The sequence below is a fragment of the Brassica napus genome, chromosome A3 (assembly GCF_020379485.1).
Source record: "Brassica napus cultivar Da-Ae chromosome A3, Da-Ae, whole genome shotgun sequence".
Classification (NCBI taxonomy): domain Eukaryota; kingdom Viridiplantae; phylum Streptophyta; class Magnoliopsida; order Brassicales; family Brassicaceae; genus Brassica; species Brassica napus.
The window spans coordinates 12,582,784-12,601,953 of NC_063436.1; the positions used below are offsets into that span (position 1 = coordinate 12,582,784).

At 35.6% G+C, this 19,170-nt stretch overlaps 5 protein-coding genes across 5 annotated transcripts; 4 read left to right on the plus strand and 1 right to left on the minus strand.

Moving 5' to 3' along the window:
- Nucleotides 1–886: 886 nt before the first annotated feature.
- LOC106388426 (probable aspartyl aminopeptidase) lies at nt 887–3,662 on the plus strand. Its single transcript, XM_013828499.3, has 10 exons — nt 887–1,082; nt 1,228–1,363; nt 1,450–1,731; nt 1,834–1,906; nt 2,148–2,249; nt 2,339–2,494; nt 2,656–2,829; nt 2,901–2,975; nt 3,058–3,198; nt 3,278–3,662. Exons 1-10 carry the CDS (start codon nt 1,007–1,009, stop codon nt 3,497–3,499), a joined length of 1,437 nt encoding a protein of 478 aa, XP_013683953.1. The 5' UTR covers nt 887–1,006; the 3' UTR covers nt 3,500–3,662.
- On the minus strand, nt 3,632–5,194 carry LOC106388427 (adenylate kinase 3). The gene is made up of 6 exons (XM_013828500.3): nt 4,941–5,194; nt 4,640–4,785; nt 4,440–4,559; nt 4,200–4,367; nt 4,021–4,110; nt 3,632–3,949 (listed from the first exon to the last, which is right to left on the minus strand). The coding sequence occupies exons 1-6, from the start codon at nt 5,050–5,052 to the stop codon at nt 3,848–3,850; spliced, it is 738 nt and encodes a 245-aa protein (XP_013683954.1). The 5' UTR covers nt 5,053–5,194; the 3' UTR covers nt 3,632–3,847.
- Nucleotides 5,195–6,987: 1,793 nt separating this feature from the next.
- On the plus strand, nt 6,988–9,047 carry LOC106388428 (cycloeucalenol cycloisomerase). The gene is made up of 8 exons (XM_013828501.3): nt 6,988–7,176; nt 7,251–7,381; nt 7,469–7,552; nt 7,623–7,664; nt 7,748–7,858; nt 7,921–8,112; nt 8,277–8,374; nt 8,619–9,047. The coding sequence occupies exons 1-8, from the start codon at nt 7,170–7,172 to the stop codon at nt 8,794–8,796; spliced, it is 843 nt and encodes a 280-aa protein (XP_013683955.2). The 5' UTR covers nt 6,988–7,169; the 3' UTR covers nt 8,797–9,047.
- Nucleotides 9,048–10,918: 1,871 nt separating this feature from the next.
- On the plus strand, nt 10,919–12,751 carry LOC106388429 (11-beta-hydroxysteroid dehydrogenase 1B-like; the record flags this gene model as incomplete). Its single annotated transcript, NM_001316189.1, is given in 6 exon segments — nt 10,919–11,125; nt 11,264–11,456; nt 11,657–11,742; nt 11,819–11,950; nt 12,035–12,199; nt 12,293–12,751. Coding segments are annotated over 6 exon segments (1,026 nt in total). The 3' UTR covers nt 12,560–12,751.
- Nucleotides 12,752–14,042: 1,291 nt separating this feature from the next.
- Nucleotides 14,043–14,915, plus strand: LOC106385532 (protein transport protein Sec61 subunit gamma-1). Its single transcript, XM_013825441.3, has 3 exons — nt 14,043–14,228; nt 14,316–14,431; nt 14,687–14,915. Exons 1-2 carry the CDS (start codon nt 14,135–14,137, stop codon nt 14,429–14,431), a joined length of 210 nt encoding a protein of 69 aa, XP_013680895.1. The 5' UTR covers nt 14,043–14,134; the 3' UTR covers nt 14,687–14,915.
- The last annotated feature ends 4,255 nt before the right edge of the window (nt 14,916–19,170 follow it).

Sequence of the window (19,170 nt, forward strand, 5' to 3'; positions counted from 1 at the left end):
TTCAACATTAGAGATGTTGCAACTGAATGCAAATACTAACTATAAAATCAAATAATATCTGGATGTAATATCTAGTTGTTGTATTTAGATGCTACATTTTGCATCAAATACAAAAATCGAACATGATCTAGACTCTAAATCCAAATGTTAAATTCTTTTCAATTGATTATACTTAGGGAAAGTGGTAGATAGTCTAAGAGTATTTTAAGCAACTTTTCATAAATTAAAAAGATCAAAAGTTTCATCAAAATTTAAAACATAGTTAATCCGTCCATAGGGCTGGTTGGATCCAAGCCTTGTTCTAAAAGGCGGCCGCCTAGCCGTATACTCGGCCGAGTAGTCGCTCCACGTCAATGAACCGACTCGATTAAGACCAATTCGGTCACATTAATCGGGCCACATATAGTCGGCCGCCTAACTGATTTACTCGGTTCAAAACCGATTTCTCAGCGAGTAACGAGCCGTCTTTTTAAACTTTTCGACAAGATATTGGGCTTGATACGAAGCCCATCTTGCAAACTAACTATTTAGCTAGTGCTACGTTTATTTATAGGTGATGTTAGATGTTACTTTTGTTATCATTAGACGATGTGGGATGTTAGAATTTCAAGTTTTTTACTTTTAGTATTTCATTAAGTAGTAAATTTTATTGGGCCTAGACTGGATCAGACTCAGAATGAGTTTTTTAAAACATTTTTACAGATTTTATCGACTTAAGTCAGTAGAACAAACATTTAAAATAAATTATGAGATGGTGGTTTCTAATTTGTATGTATAAAATGTAGTATTATACGTATAAAGTACAAAAAATTCCTCCCCGCGTACTCCCCGATTTTTTTCCGCTTTTCAATAAATCGCTAGGCCCACATGTGCCGCACGCGTAGCGCCTAGCGAGTTTCCGAACAAGGGATCCAAGTAAGCAAGCAGCCTCCTCAGTGTTTTTAAGTTGAAGAGAGAGAGAGTCGGTCTCATTTAGATTAGCAGTGAGTGAGATCCACACCACACCATGGCGAATACGACCTCCCTCGTCTCCGATTTCCTCTCCTTTCTCAACGCCTCTCCCACCGCTTTTCACGCCGTCGGTAATCTCCCCGAACCATCACCGATTGTTTTAAAGTCCTTTCTAGATCTTTCCTTTTTTGTGGTGTGGAAGATTCGCACGGCTCTTAATTAATCGTAGCTTTTAATTTGTTCCTTCCTTATAAAATAATGATCTAACTGTTGTAGATGAGTCAAAGAGGCGGCTACGACACGCTGGCTATGAACAGCTTTCCGAGAGAGATGACTGGAAACTCGAAGCCGGCAAAAAGTATTTCTTCACAAGGAACTACTCCACCATCGTTGCTTTTGCTGTTGGCAAAAAGTACCATCCCTTTCTTTCTTTTATTGTAACCAAAAGTTCTCATGAATGATTTATTTATAAGTTTTTTTTTTATTCTTTGTGAACAGATATGAAGCTGGAAACGGATTCCATATAATAGGTGCACACACTGATAGCCCTTGCCTTAAACTCAAGCCTGTTTCTAAGGTAACTAAAGGTGGATGCTTGGAGGTTGGTGTTCAAACTTATGGAGGTGGCCTTTGGTACACTTGGTTTGATCGTGACTTGACTGTTGCCGGACGTGTTATTGTCAAAGAAGACAAGGCGGGTTCTGTCTCCTATTCTCATCGTCTTGTCAGGATTGAGGATCCTATCATGAGGATTCCTACCTTGGCCATTCACCTGGACAGGTTACATGCAGACTTCTTTTTTTTTTTTTTAGTTTGCGGTAAGTTCACTTACTTTGTTTGGGGAACTTGATGTAAGTATGTTTCGTTTTGCCTTGTGGACAGGAATGTGAACAGTGAAGGTTTTAAGCCAAACACTCAGACGCACCTTGTTCCAATACTCGCAACGGCTATCAAGGTGCTCTTTTCATGTCTTAACTGAGACAATTCATTTAATTCTTTCTTAATTCCTCTGTTAAATTTCCTTCATTCAGTATTTTAGAAGCCCTTGTTTGCATATCAACCACTTCCTGAAATCGTAACGCATCTTTGTCTGCATATCAACCATTTACTATCAAGTCAAAAGCATTTTTGTAATATTTGCAGCAGTTGTGAATTCTTGCGTCTTTTTAAATTTTGTTTTACATTGTGCTGTTAAGGCGGAGCTCAATAAAGTGCCAGCAGAAGGTGGTGAAGATGACGGAGGAAAGAAATGTACTGAAGCTAGTTCAAAATCAAAGCATCACCCACTTCTAATGGAGGTCCATTTGAACTATAAACCTTTTTCAGTTTGAACTTTAGATCATGTTGTGTTTTTTTAATCAGCTAATCCTCTTTATTAATCTCTTAGATCGTTGCAAACGCGCTGGGTTGTAAACCTGATGAGATATGCGAATTTGAGCTGCAAGTATGTGACACTCAGCCAAGCATTCTAGGTGGTGCAGCAAAAGAATTTATTTTCTCAGGAAGGCTGGACAATCTTTGCATGTCATTTTGCTCTCTAAAGGTACGTCTTCGTTAAACGAGATTTTGGCTGCTGAATGAGTTGATGAATAGTTGTTTCTCGTCAGTAAACATCTTCTCGGTGCTCGATGATTTATCTGTTTGAAATATATATATTTAAAGCGTAACCATAGAATGCAATAAACATTTGAACTTTGTACATAGGCACTTATAGATGCAACGTCCTCTGGAAGTGACCTAGAGGAAGAAAGCGGAGTAAGAATGGTGGCATTATTTGATCACGAAGAAGTTGGTTCCAACTCAGCGCAAGGAGCTGGATCCCCTGTCATGATTGATGCTATGTCACACATCACAAGTTGCTTCAGCTCTGACGCTAAGGTAGCAACCCTTCTAGTATTAAGATTCTGTTTAGTGTAGCTCGCCACTTCATAGTTGTTTAATCGTTGCAGGTGCTCAAGAAAGCGATTCAAAAAAGTTTGCTTGTGTCCGCTGACATGGCTCATGCTTTACATCCAAACTTTATGGTAATCATTTGTTTCCTTGTCATGCACATGAAGTAAGTTGATGCCTCTCCTTCAGTGCATTACTGTTTCGTTTTTTTTGTAGGACAAACACGAAGAGAATCATCAACCAAAGATGCATGGAGGGCTTGTCATCAAACACAATGCAAACCAACGTTATGCAACTAATGCAGTAACTTCCTTTGTATTCAGAGAGATAGCAGAGAAACATAATCTCCCTGTTCAGGTATGATTTTCCTTAGAAAGAGATCCAGAAGTTCTTACTTGCGTATTATAAATGAGCATGGGCATGAAAAAAATTGCAGGATTTTGTGGTACGTAATGATATGGGTTGCGGATCAACCATTGGTCCAATCCTAGCAAGCAGTGTGGGGATAAGGACGGTTGATGTTGGAGCTCCACAGCTCTCGATGCATAGCATCCGTGAGATGTGTGCTGCGGACGACGTGAAGCATTCATACGAGCACTTCAAAGCTTTCTTCCAAGAGTTCACTCACCTTGACGCCAAACTCACTGTCGACGTTTGAGAGCTTCTTAATCTTTATTGTTTGGTTAAGTTTGAACTAAAGAAAATCTTTCTATCCTTTGTTTTAGAACTGGTGTTTACAATAAATTAGTGTTTACAATAAATACAAAGACGCTTTGTTTTATCTCACAAATTCCTTATTAAACTCTCATTTCATTTTGCTTCTTTCTTTCTCATTAGACAGTAACAAACAATTTAGTGAAAACACTGCACAAAAGCTGCAGCAAAATGTTTGCTCTCAAGTAGAAGACATTCCAGGAGAACAAAAACCTCAGGAGATTTATTCAAAAAGAAAACAAACATAAGAGAGATTCAGAACTCAATTCTCATGCCAAATTTATTACAGTTCTCATGCAGACACAACCTTCTTCACCACTTTGGTAACCTCTTCCGGAGCCTTCTCTGCTGGTATGTTCACCAGATTCCCCTTCTTCGCGTAGTAGTCAATAACCTGCAACCACAACAGCAAATCAAAACTCCAATACTCCTCTCAAGTTCAGATACTTTTCTAAGGAGACATACCGGTTGCGTCTGCTTGTGGAATGCATCCAGCCTTGACCTAAGAACATCCGCATTGTCATCTTTACGTTGAATCAATGGCTCCCCAGTCACCTAAACAACAGTGAAAGACAACAGAGATATCACTTATGTTGCAAAACGTTTAAGGATATGATAAATGAGAAAGATATGTTTGGTCTTACATCATCAACTCCAGGAACTTTAGGAGGTGCGAATTTGGTATGATAGCTCCTTCCACTTGAAGGGTGAATCCACCTTCCAGTAATTCTTTCTTCAAGAACCGAATCATCGATTGCAAAATTAAGCACTTTGTCAATCTGAGCTCCTCTTCTATTAAGCATCTCATCAAGCTTTTAGAAAAAAAAAATCAGAATCAGAATATTTACAGGAAAAGATTACGTAAATAAAAGAAAATCAGATACCTTCTCAGCTTGTGTGACGGTCCTAGGAAACCCATCAAGAATGAAACCTTTCTGACATTTGGGTCTGTTCATTGCTTCATCCATGATTCCAACAACCAAGTCGTCAGAAACAAGCTCTCCCTGGAACAAAGATTCAATCAAAACTAACACCTATAGTGATGATAGAAACATAATGAAGATTTTTGTTTTGTTTTCTTGACCTTGTCCATAGCTTCCTTCGCCTTGACACCAAGAGGGGACTTAGCAGCAACAGCAGCTCTAAGCATGTCACCGGTAGACAAATGGCACAAGCAGAACTCATCCTTTATGACAGGAGACTGCGTACCTTTTCCTGAACCAGGTGGACCTAACCATATCCCTCTCTCCGGTTAGTTTCCTCATAAAAAAAGCTACAAACATCACACAGATCTCTAGACCAAGAAAAGAAAAGAGCCTAGACCAAAACTTCATGCGAAATTCAGAAACAAAAAAGGAGATGATTTACAGTGGCAATTGAATTACCGATGAAAACGAGACGTTTGTCAGGTTTAGAGGCACACTTCATGCGACGGAGGAGCTCAGACATGAGATCGACTGTCTGAATGTCTTCCATGTCTACACTGCTTTTCGCCATGTTGGTCGTCTTCTTGAGGAATTAGATTTAGTTTTGTGTGGAGTGCATGTAGATGATTCGATGCTTCCAATGCCCCAAAGCTGCGTTTATCTCCCACGGCACCTTTTTTCTTTTCTTAATACCCTTCTTATGATATCACCCTTCTCTTTACATGAAATTACGACACATGCCACCTCTAGAACAACCTTGGGGTTGGTGAGACACCCTACTTTGAAAACGAGTCTTCTCCTTACATCTCCGATCCCACATTTTCATCATTGCTTGTGTTTTTTTTTCACAAATATTATTTAATTTTTCTTTCTCACTGCCTTTCCCATGATTTTTATTTCTTTTTATGTTGCACAATTTTTTTTGGGTTTAATTATAGAAAATCAGCTTTTATAATATTGATTTTTATTTTTTTATGCTGCACAAAATGTTTTTGTTTAATTATAAAAAATCACCTTTCTTCTTGCTCGTTCCTTTCGGTTTTCTATTTCATGATTATCATGTCTTCCTCACCAAGTAAACAAACACATACTTTTTTGGGTCTGATTACATTTAGGTTGAGTTTAGGCCTTATATCATTTTGTGGTTTATTTCTTTGATCTCAATATTTTGGTCTGAGTTGCAGTTTTTATTCTCTTATTACAGATGATTTTACTAAAATGACTAAATACATAATGTGGACCATGACTCTTGAAGAGAGATAAATAAATGGCGAGGATTTTAGAGAGAGTGAGAGGGCGAGGACTCTAGAGAGAGAAAGGATAATAGGGTGAGGAGTATTAGAGAGAGAGCGGGCGAGGACCCTTGAGGGAGATAGGGAGAGGAGTTGGAGAGAGGAGAAAAGGGTGAGGACCTAGGAGAGAGAGATGAGATAGGGGCGAGGAACCTCTATAACTTGATGCCGAAAGCTTAAAAAGTTGTTATGCGTGAGGGTCGTCAACCATTGTTGAGCCAGTCTGGACGTTGAGCCCACTTGCCAAAGCAGTTCCGAATTCAGATTGCCCATTTATCCCTGTCAACATGAATGTTACTGATACCTCAATGGATCTTACTGTCGAGAAAAGTGAAGATATCAAAGATCTTTCAGAATCTGCAACTCTTTCTGTTCCTATTGTTGAAATAGTGGAGGTTCCTAACCATGTGCCTTCTCCTCCTAAGAAAATGGAGATTGTTTGTGGCTTGTCTGCCGCTAGTGCACCGAAGAAATCTCGTGAAAAATCAAACATGGTGACCGAGAAGACTAAGAAGAAGGAAAGTGTTAAAGCCGCTAATATGTGACCTTCCTCCTTGGTTCCTCCATCTGTCATGTCGGCTCCATTAGGTGCCAAGCCTTCTTTATCTAAACTGAACAAGTCGTCTGCCATAATGTTAGAGTAACGGATCAAATGTATCACTTGAAATTATTGTATAATCAAATGAACCAAATCTTTATTTACTAAAAATAAAAATTATGAATTTTAATATAATTTGTTTAAAAAAATATTATTTGGTATAATATAAATAATCTCGAAATTGAGATGAAATAAAATTTATAAAATTTAGACAACCAATGATATAATAACTTGTGACCAATTGAGTCATCAAAAAGAAAATGACCCATTTTCTATCTTTTTTTGTGGTTCAAAATGAAGCAATCCAACATTGTACATCCCACTTTATACATATTCAATAAGTTGACAAAATTCAAATAGATAGAATCTACATTGCACCTATTCAACTGTTGATTTTTTTTTTGAATTAACTGTTGAATATTTAATTCAACATACTCATTACATGTAACCTTTTTTTTTTTTTGTCAAAGACTCATTACATGTAACCTAATATAATTAATTTCTTCTCAATTTAAATAGAAAGCCTATTAAAAAGGATAAAAAAAAACTTTGAGAGAATGGTCCATACTCCACAGAGTGATGATGTGACAAATGATTAAATAAATCTTAAAATGAGAAAGCGGATCTAGTTTTCGTCAAAATCACGAGAGTACATCTACCACGTCAGCAGCCTCGTTGGGGATTTATTTGGTTGCTCGTACAAAGACGGAACCTCTCACTCACTCGCACTCTCTCTCTAAGTCAACCATCGTTTTCTCCAGATCTGGCGGAGGCATTATCGTCACAGGGATTATTACTATGTCAGGTAATCGCAATCTGCTCGTTCAGCGTCTCATCTTCTTTACCCGATTCTCATAAACATAAAATGGGTTTGGATAGGAACGAGTTCAGGGAGCTTGTGGTTGGCAGCGAACCCGAGCAAGAGATGGGGAGAGCTCTTCTTCCTCTTCTACACTCCTTTCTGGCTCACTCTCTCCTTGGGCATCGTTGTTCCTTACAAGCTCTACGAGGTCCCCTTCCCTTCTTTTATTAAAAGTTGGAATCTTTCACTTTTATTTGATTAAAAAATGGAATCTTTTATTCATATTCATGAACAGACATTCACGGAGCTGGAGTATCTGCTTCTCGCCTTGGTTTCAGCTCTTCCCGCTTTCCTCATACCCATGTTACTTGTTGGAAAGGTACATCCTTTGTTGATAACACTGCTTCTTCAACTATAAGCTAATGTCTGGTTTATGCATTTTGCTTCAGGCCGACAGAAGCTTACCCTGGAAAGACCGTTATTGGGTTAAGGCAAGCCTTTTTTTCTTCCCTGTCTCTGTCTCAGTCTCATCCATAGCTTTGTTTATTAGTAAAGTTATTGTTTATTACCACAGGCAAATCTCTGGATAATTATTTTCAGCTATGTGGGAAACTACTTTTGGACTCACTATTTCTTCAAAGTTCTTGGAGCCTCCTATACCTTCCCATCCTGGAAAATGAATAACGTAAGCACAAAACCTCGGCTTTTTCTTGTTTCCGTGAGCTCATCATGGCATGTGTTCAACAGGTGCCTCACACAACATTCTTCATGACGCATGCTTGCTTCCTCTTTTACCACGTTGCGTCCAACATCACTCTCCGAAGGCTACGACATTCCATTTCTGGTTTACCAGATTCTCTTAGATGGTCTTTTGAGGCTGCTTGGATTCTGGCGCTTTCTTATTTCATTGCTTACCTGGAGACTGTTGCTATTGCCAATGTATGTCATCTCTTTGATACTTCAGATGATTTTGTCTCAGAGAAGATTAGATCTTTAGTTTTGCGAACTTAGTTCGTGCCTGATCTAGTCATATCTTGTTATCTAGTTAAAGGCTATGTTTTGATACTTAAATCATTCTGTTTTTTTTTTTGAAACATGTGCAGTTTCCTTACTATGAGTTTGTGGACCGAAGTGCCATGTACAAAGTTGGATGTTTGTTCTATGCCATCTACTTCATTGTCAGCTTCCCAATGTTCTTCAGGTCGCCTCAAACATATTGTTTTGTATTGTATATTCTTAGTTTGTTGATTTTTTATCTCATAGTAGCACTGGGATCTTTATAGTGCCAAGACTGTTATTGCGTATCAAAATTGGTCTTTAGTGTTATCATTTCTTGATTTTTCTTCATCTACCATTCTTATACAAATTTTCTGTTCTTTTATTTATTTTGAGAATACATAAACTCCTTTTTCATATGCTTTTCATTTGATGGTGGGGTTTTGTAGGATGGGAGAGAAACCAAGCGATGAGTGGGACTTGTCACGTGTGGCTGTTGATGCTTTAGGTGCTGCTATGTTGGTAACGATCATTCTTGATCTGTGGCGTCTCTTCTTGGGACCTATAGTTCCCCTACCGGAGGGACAAAACTGCCTTCAGTCTGGTTTACCATGGTTCTCCCGGTGAATGGTAATTCATGGCTGCTTCGACCAAGTCATGGACCGATAGAGAAACCTGAGAAAGAGTTTCCGTAAACACTTTATGGAAAGAAATTAATGCGAGGTTTTTTTGGTAATGTTTCTGAGGTTTTTCTTATTCCTTTTGACTGCTTGCCTTTGTTATATTTTTCTTCAGCTTTCTTTGTTATATTTTGGTAACGAAACCTTGAAGTTATCATTTAACCAAACAGAATGGAAGTTTTTGTTGTTGTTGTGAAATCAATTTATTGGTTCATAACTGGTGAAGTATCATCGCATGAAGCCGCTAAGGGCTTTTCTTACTATAACCAAATCATAATTTCACATCAACTTTTTCGTAGAAAATGTAGTTGGTTGACATTGAGATGACACACAAGATCTAGCCTACGATTGTTAATGAGTCCGTTGAAGACAACGATTCAGATTCACTCTGTTAGGGACGTTTTCGTGACGATGGCAAATTCCAGATCAAATTTGGGTTCGATTTAATTTTTGCACAGTCCCCAACACACAACAGGTTAAGTGATACAGTGAGTTTCAATTACCTGGACTGTCACGTCCGAGACTTTCGGCTTTCCAAGTGGATGCTGACGTAGCGCACCCAGAAAAAAAGGAAACAATCTTTTATATATATATATATCTTTTCTGTTAAAATGTAATATATATTAATAACAAAGAAATAAAAAGTTGTTTATATACAATAATCTAAATGATCAATTGTGTAATAAAGCTTGAAAAATGGGAAAAAATTTAGAGAGCAAACAAATAAAGAAAATTGACGAAAACCCGTGCCACATTCCTACCTATCAGGAAGAGTACATGACGATGTCCATCTGACCCGGAGCTCGTCCCATTGGCCATGCTGACATCTTAGGAGGATGGCGATCCTATTCCTCATGTCATCATTAATTTGCTGTGCAATGTGTACAGGAGGATGAGGAGGTTTTTGGTGTCTCCTGCCATTTCGTTCACTCCAAACTTTGTAGATTGATTATTAAAAGACCATTAAAAGAATATTGATGCTGATGACGGGAGGATCACGTCAGAAAATGTATTCGTTTTTGGTTTATCATCGATCAGTTGGACATTGCAGAAGCAGCCGACAGTCACTTTATCATCATGCGAACCAAAGTTTATGGCGGCAACAAAAACAACAAAATAAGATATACTGTATAACTTAAGAAATTGTTGTATAGGATATTAAATGAAGAAAGCGAAAAGGTCGACAATAAATTGGTTAGTGCTCTAACTACTAATCCGGTTTTCATAGAAGAAGTAAACACATATTTTCAAAGTATCATTTCATTCATAAATATGTGGAGAATAGACAAATCAAAGTGGAGCACGCACCAGGTGTTAAATAGAAGGCAGACATCTTTACTAGTCATTAGTAAGGATTAACTTCAAACAAATGAACAACTTAATTGGAGTTTAAGAAATCGATTTTCCTAATTTAAGTTAGAATTAAAAGGGTGAATGTTGGATAATTTTAAAGTTTATGAAAATTAATAAGTGTTTAATTAGTTAAGAGATAGATACAAAAAAAAGGAAATCTAAATTAAAATAGAAAATTTGCTAACTAGATTAGGTTTGTGTTTTATATTTCACATAGAAAAGGAAATTGTTTTTTTTTATATAAATATAGATTTCATGGCGAATTGTTTCGTAAGATTTAAAAGAAACATTGAAAGTTTTAGTTTTGAGAAATTTTTAAAGTAATAAGAAAAAATATTTTTATAATCTTTTGTGTTTCTAGAAATTTATATATGTTGTACGAGCACTTTTATTTGTTATTAAATCCGCCCACAGCGTTCTTGTAACTTATTATGTATTTCCGCAAAAACGACAATATAACTTCGTGGAATGTAGACATGATCTTATCCTCTAGAGATGTCAAAGAGATAAAGAAAACAATGAGTTCGAGTGATCGACGTGCATTTTCCACACCTTGACACAACGTGTCGTGTCGTGTCGTCCCCATGCAATGTCATTCTATACCACCTGATCTTGCGTGTCTTCTCTCTTCGTCTCATCACCGTTGTGGCCAAAATCTATTAAAATATAGGTGAATTTATATATAATACATAAGTAAATGGTCGTTGAGTGTCAATATCATTAATGTGTTTTGATCGAAGATGGAATTGATAAACGACTTCCTCAACCTTACTGCACCTTTCTTCACCTTTTTTGGTCTTTGCTTCTTCTTGCCTCCTTTTATCTTCTTCAAGTTTTTGCAGTCTATCTTCTCTACCATTTTCTGTGAAAATCTTAATGGGAAAGTGGTTCTCATCACTGGTGCTTCCTCCGGTATCGGCGAGGTTTGGTTATAATGCATTAATTTATTGTAAAAAAAAAAAAAAAATTTGGCAAAAAAAAAAAAATTTGTTGTAAAATTTTAGACCGAAGAAAGGAATATTATTCATTTGAGAGTTACTTATTATTTTTTTTATCATCAGCGATTGGCGTATGAGTACGCAAGTAAAGGTGCATGTCTGGCTCTGACTGCCCTAAGGAAGAACCGCCTAGAGGAAGTGGCAGAGATTGCACGTGAAGTTGGATCCCCCAATGTTGTCACCGTTCATGCTGATGTCTCCAAACCTGATGATTGTAGACGAATCGTAGATGAGACCATCTCCCATTTTGGCAGATGTAATTCAGTCAAACCTTTCCTTCGCGATCAAAACCGGCCTTTTTATAGATACTATTTCGAACAAAAAACAACATATTGATATGATCAATAAGAGTAGATAAAATATTTTTCATAAACGTCCGTCTTAAATATATAGTCTCAATGTTAAATCAGTAGTCTGTTTTGGTTAATCTACCGTTGACTTGCTTTGACCTTCCAGTGGATCATCTTGTAAATAATGCTGGAATAACGAAGATTTCAATGTTCGAGAACTTTGAAGAAATAACTAGGACAAGATCAGTTATGGTAATGTTATAATGATTGTAATTTACAAGATCAACCAACTGCTGGATCATTGACCTATCATTTGAATATATATTAGGATACTAACTTCTGGGGATCAGTTTATACAACTCGTGCTGCGCTTCCTTACCTTCGACAAAGCAATGGGAAGATTGTGGTTATGTCGTCCTCTGCGGCATGGCTAACGGCCCCACGGATGAGCTTTTACAATGTAAGTCACTATACACAATATATCTTAGTAAAGTGTCCCGTTAGTCTAACGTTTATTTTGAGTAATTGTACATAATTATTTTAGGCGAGCAAAGCAGCTTTGCTAAACTTCTTCGAGACTCTGAGAATTGAGCTTGGCGGAGACGTACACATTACAATCGTTACGCCTGGTTATACTCAATTCGAACTCGCACAAGGCAAGTATTTCTCTGCTGAAGGCGAGTTAGTAGTCGACCAAGACGTCAGAGATGTAAGTCAAAGCTAACTCCTTAATGTACATGTACATTCTTGAATAGCGATGTGCTGTATCCATTATAATATGCTCGTTTTCAAACTAAATAAGGTTCAAGTAGGAGCATTTCCGGTAGCATCGGTATCAGCTTGTGCAAAGGAGATAGTGAACGGTGTGTGTCGGAAACAAAGATATGTGACCGAACCATCATGGTTTAAGGTGACGTATCTTTGGAAAGTATTTTGTCCGGAACTAATTGAATGGGGTTGCCGGTTACTGTTCATGACCACGTCCGAGGAAAATGCACTCAACAAGAAGATCTTGGACAATACGGGTGTACGTGGGGTCCTGTACCCCGAACCTATCCGAACGCTTTGAAATCAATTCCGAGTAGCTAGAGTGATATGGGTGATGATTCATAAAAAGTCAGATGCAATGAGTATAACATATAGGTATCTCACGTTGCACAAAAAAAAAGTATCTCACAGCTTTTGTGGATGAACTTTAGATGTGTATTATGTTAATATGTTACTGTTTGCCTGTATCTTATAAGAAAACGTTACTTTGTGACACCAGACATGCATATAGACGAATCTAACCATACTAACAAAATTTATAATGATGTTTATACTAAGTAAAACTAGTAGAGAAGTCATAAACCGAACTACAAATCCTCCAAATAAACCAAATTGAAAGAAGAAAACATCATTTCTAATTTGGTGGTTAACACATCCACTCACATATCATGATCATTACAATGATTCTTAAAATCATTAGAAAAATATGTTAATCTATCTATTTATATAATAATTTTTTTATTAAATTAACTAATCATATATTTATTATTAATATTTTTTTATTATTTTCTTAAATAAAAGAGTTAAAATATACATGGCAATTAATGATTTTGAATAATAAAGATTTGATAAAAAATAGTGTGTCTTCTATCATATTTGTTTAATTTTAAACTATTAAAATAAATTAAACAACTATATTAATCATATAATAAAAAAATAAATTTTTCTGTATATATTATATTTTGAATTTTAAAAAATTACTATAAATTATTAAAATTTTTAAAACTCTCACGTTCAAATTTTGTGATTCATATTTTAATTTTTTTTATAACAGAATAGAAATGATTACAAAATCATATAAGTAAAAAATTTAATTTAATTAATTATTAAAAATAGAAGATATATATTATTTTAGATTAAACTATATACCATATAAAATACATTAATATTTTAATTTCAAAATTTACTTTGAATGATTTTTTTATAAAAATTTTGAACAAACATTGACAAATTAATTTTTAAAATATTATAAATTACTAAAATTATTAATCAACAAAAATTTTGTTATCCGTAATTTAAAACTTTTGGTATAAAAAATACAACTGATCAAAAAGTCATATGAATATAAAGCATCATTTAATAGACATTAATATTAAAAATATACTATAAATGTGAATATTATTTAAGTTTAATTATATATCGTATCAAAAAAATTATTTAGATTAATAAAATTGATTTATATGTTCGCACTAATTTAATTATATATGTAATAGTTATGATTTTTAATTATTTATAATATGTTAAAATATATAATACATAAAATAATTTTTATAAATAATATTCATTTTACGTAAAGTGCGGATTAATCTAGTGTTTTAAAAAATAACTGGCTGCTAGTTTAGATTTTGATTTAAAATAATTTTTCTGAGTTTGCAATTGTTTTGCAATACATCAACGGGTTTATATGATTTACTTTCTAGACCAAGAGAAATGGTAGCTAGCTTACCAGTAACGGAGCTGGGCCCTAAAATGATTAAGAGCCCAATATATTGTGCGATGCTTACGTGGCAACTCAGTCCCCCTGTTATAGTGTCTCACTCTCACAGAGAAGATTCAGATCATCAAATTCAAAAGCAAGCAACGAACGATTATCGCTATGGACGCCATTGATTCCGTCGTTGATCCTCTCAGAGACTTCGCTAAGGATAGCATCCGTCTCGTTAAGCGTTGCCACAAACCAGATCGCAAAGGTATTGTTTTGTTTTGAAATCTATTGATTCTGCTGGATCTCGGATCTGTGAATTGACCTAAGCGATGGTTTTGATTCTTCGTTGTAGAGTTCACGAAAGTTGCAGTTCGTACGGCGATAGGGTTCGTAGTGATGGGATTCGTTGGCTTCTTTGTGAAGCTCATCTTCATTCCCATCAACAACATCATCGTCGGCGCCACTTAGGTATGTTCTTTCTTTTTCTTCAATTTATTTCAGATCTGTTGTATGTGAATGGTGATTGTTGAAATTTATGGAAACGAGTAGCTTTTGATCACTGTCATATACAAGTCTAGAATCTGATAAATGTAAAATTTGTGTTGAGCATTTGTCATTCAAGGGAAGGATGGTTAAGGAAGAAATTTGATTTTTCAGTAATCATTAGATGAAAACTGTTGTCTGGGAACTACTCTTCTAAGTCTTTGTGTGGTGTGTTTGCAGGAAGCAAAGAACAGAGTTTTGAGAGAGAGAGAGAAAATTAGAGTTTTGCTGTTACAAGAAGTCACATGTCACTTCTATGTTTTCATGTCATCGGATTCCATTTGTTTCTATGTTTTTTTTCTTTCTTAATTTGTTCGCGACTGAGATTTCAAGAAGTTGTGACCTAGAATCCTACCATTACTGTTTGAATCCTACCCGAACTTTAGTTATAATAATTTGAATCCTACCATTACTGTTTTTCTAAAGAGAAATTGGGACTCCTATACAAGCATAACCACCTAATTTGTAGATATGGAAAAGTGCATTTTTTATTGACACGCGCTTGATTTTATGACCATTCTGCCCCTACGGAGAAAGTTAAAAAAAAAACTTGTTTCTTTCTCTCTCTATCTTTTCACAAAAACCTCCAACTCCAGATCTCTAGGTCATACGCCGGAGCTCCGAGAACTCAGTCTCCCCATCCTCCAATGCATAATCAAAGTTCCCCAGATGGTTACGAAACAGAGCTCCAATTAATCTACAAACAGTTCAAAGCCTCCGTCAATCTCTTCCGACGGCAACTGCTCTCAGCATCTCTTCCGTCGGAGGCATCGGTTCCAACCCTTCCGTTGCCAAAGACCTCGCAATAGAGCCATGCTCCTAGCTCACATCACTCGGTTATTTCCTCTTTCTCTCGCTCTTGAACCTAGAAATCGAAGCCTTTAAGAAAAGTAAAATCTTTCATTCTTTGATTCGTCTATGGAAAACGAACAAACAAAAAAAAAAGTAATTTTGAAGAAGAGGAAAGAGCAAAGCTTTGATTTTGAATTTGCTCAAGGGGAGAAGAGAAGTTGGTCTCTTGTGTTCTTCCGTCGAAGCTTTGATCTGAGTTAGTGCAGATTCGGTTTGGATTAGATTGTGAAGGAAACAGAGTTGTGCTCGGCGTTACAGAGTCTGAGATCAAGAAAGCTTACTACATCAAGGTTTGAATTTTATCTTCGGGTTTCTGGGTTTTCTGTTTTCTTTGTTCTCGTAAATCTGGCAAGAGACTTTTTTTTTTGCTGAATTTGGGAGAAATGGCAATTCGATTAGTCAAGAGTTGAGATTAAAGTTTGAAACTCGATGTGAACAAGTATAGTGATTGTTGTCTCTTTTGTTTAATTTCTTACACAGGCACGCCAAGTTCATCCAGATAAGAACCCTAATGATCCTCAAGCTGCACAGAGTTTCCAGGCAAGTTCAGTTTTCTAATTTTTTTTAGAAAAACAATTTCCATTTTTGGAATAAGATTCTGGAAAACTTTAAAGTCAAGAACAGTTTATGCTAAAAGATGCTATTTATAGGTTGACTTGTACAATCCGTAGCTGATTGTATAACCTCTGATTGCTTTTTGTAGTTTGACTTTGTGGCCGGATATGTGTAATTGTGACCGGTTAAGATAAACATTATACGGCTAAGCAATATTAATACCAATCCAGTCATGTACATTTTGTTTCAGGTCCATATGGAATGAGACGCAGTTCAAAAGAGAACAGAAGTTCATTGAATTTTACAACGTCAGAAATGCCGCATTAGCTTGCTGTGAGATGGACGGAAAAACAATCGACGGGAACCAATCGTTCTCCAATTAACCGTCCCGATGGGTTTAACCAAAAGCTCCTTGCTTCACGCTTCACAAAAATGACTCCTTTCTGACCATCACCCTCCACCACTGTCTCCCTTCATTACCGTCGTCAAGTACCGTTTCCTGTGGAACAGTTCTGAAGTCAAGAATCGGTTAAGAGTAAAGTACATGAGTCGTCTTCTTCTTCTTAGTTGTTACCGTAGTTCTTATAAATTGTTTTCACTTTTTTTTTGCTGATATAATTTTCTGAAATAACCGGTTAATAGATAGTATTTATTTATTTTTTGTTATAGTTTACCGGTTACCAAACAACATAGCAATATAACTCAAGTTACAATATTCCTAAAACATAACTAATTTGCTATGAGTTCTTCCAAACTGTCTAACAATAAAGATAACCATACAAAAATATAAAATATCTAAACAAAGAACTGTATGTTTAGCCAAACATGTGCTTACTAAGTTATATCTGGTTAATAATCTTTTTAACCATATATGTTCCAATTTGTTATAGAGTTAATTTTATGTTTAGCCATATATGTAAATTTAATCATATGCGTTAGAATTTGTTTGAAAGTCAATTTCATGTTTAGCCAAACACAAAATTAGTTGTATATTTTATGATTTCTTAAACAGTTAATTCTATATTTAGCCGAACACGGTTTTTATATCCACCAATCCAAAACCATATATATCGTAATATAACTATGCACAACTATATTTTGAATATTGTTTGTAATAAAATTACAACCATCAATTGATTAAATAGCGGATAAATATAAAATTAAATATCAGTTAATATGTAAAGTACCTTAGATAAATCAAAATATATTCTTACAAACTTATAAATAGCCTAGATAAATGAGAGTATAACCATGATAATATACCTGCAGATAAAGCACATGAGACCAGAAGCAAGTTATATGGTTGAACTCTCAGTCTTAAGCTTGGTTAACGAGCCCAATTTAATTGGGTTTCATATTGTAAGTATTGTTGGCTATGTTAAAACTTTGCTGGCTACGATCTTATTTACACTTTTGTATATATCTGTTTAAAAGTCATTGTTACGGACGACAAAAGAAAAAAAGTCATCATCACGATAATGACGTCAGCTCAGACAATTCTCTCGCTTCCCAACTTGACTAAGCGAGTGATAGGGACATCAATGTCATTTCCTCACCAAATGGATTGGGCTTACCCCATGATTTTGTTAATTTTCCATGCTTGCAAATTTTGAACTTATTGTGTAATTTTCATGCAAATCACTCTTTTCTAAATGCGAAGGTTAGAGAGAGAACCTCTTTTGTGATACATTTATATGTGGGATATCAACTTGAAAATTTTATTTTTGCTGTCATGTGGACTTCAATTTGCTACAATAATGGTAGTGTGACTAAATCTGAAATTTTGGGGACCATAAATATTAATTAATAAGAGTTTTAATAAAATATTCTTTTTACATAGTTTGAAGACTTATGTGTAGATATATAACTGAGGCCAAGGCTAATATTCACTAAACTATGCTCAGATTGGGTCATGAGTGTAATCTTTGTGTTAATATATCGTAAAAAAGTATTGGTTGGGTTCACCAATATATACATGAGGCGCACGAATATATTGTCATGGTCGACCAAAACGTATGTAACCAGCTTGCATAAAAACACTATTAAATGTAATCTGATTCATTATTACCAATTTATACATCAATATTGTGGTCTTATGCATACAAAATAATTACTTAAAAGAAAGCGACATCAGTACGAAAATTTATGTTTTTGCTTCTGTTTTTTTTTTCTTTAAACGAAAATACTATAACACTACAAATGCATACGTTATCAATGGATGCAGTATGTTAAAAGAAAGAGCCATTTAAGTGATTTCGTGTCGATTATCAGATAAAGTATGCAGTATGTTAAAAGAAAGATCCATATAAGTAATTTCGTGTGGATTCTGATCATTAGTATATAAATAATAATAAAGCAAAGACATCGAATTCCCACTTCTCGTGTTACGGTTGATCCTTCATTTTCGGAACTCTATATAGTTCACTACCTTATTGTGAGTTTTTTAAGATTTGTAACGCAACAACGCCCTTTTGTCATTACTTTCATTTCAATTGTCAAAATGTTGGATTTAGGCCAGTTAATTAGCACCTCAAAAGATATGACATCTTATGTAACAAATAATTACAGAACAAGTGTCTGTAACGAGAAATCTGATATGATGAGATATGATAACTATTGTCCAAGATATGGAAGCCTGAAGAAATTGTTATTTATGCCATATTTGAATGATCTTCGGTTTTGCAAGCATGGTCCCTCTCAACAACACCGTCTAATCCTAACATCTTTCCACTACCGAGTATTTATGTCAATATGAATTACCTTTTATGGAGGAAGAATTATATTGTTGAACCAGAACTTTTACTTATGCATAATTTAGTATATCTGGAAGGCTCGGAATGACAAACTATTTAGGATGATAGATACGGATCCTTTGGAATTAGTCTGATATGCAGAAAGTGAGTGTCAGACCTAGTTTAATGCGAATGAAATGGAACCTCCCATTCCATATAAGCATAGCTGTGAAGAACCTCAAGTCATAAACTTGGAGAATATATGTATTGTGGATGGTTCATGGACTTCCACATCGCAGTTTAGTGGTTGTGGTTGAGTTTGGAAGGACAACATGGGAAAATCCAACTTATGGAGATGCAAAACTTAAGAAGGCGAAATACTATTTTACAGTCGGAAGTGGAAGCACTGCGATGGGCAATGGAGAGTATGATACAACATTCACCCTGTCAAAGATTTGGGACGATTGCAAAGATCTGATTGCGATGATAAAGGAACCTCAAGTTTGGCCAAGTTTACAACTAAAA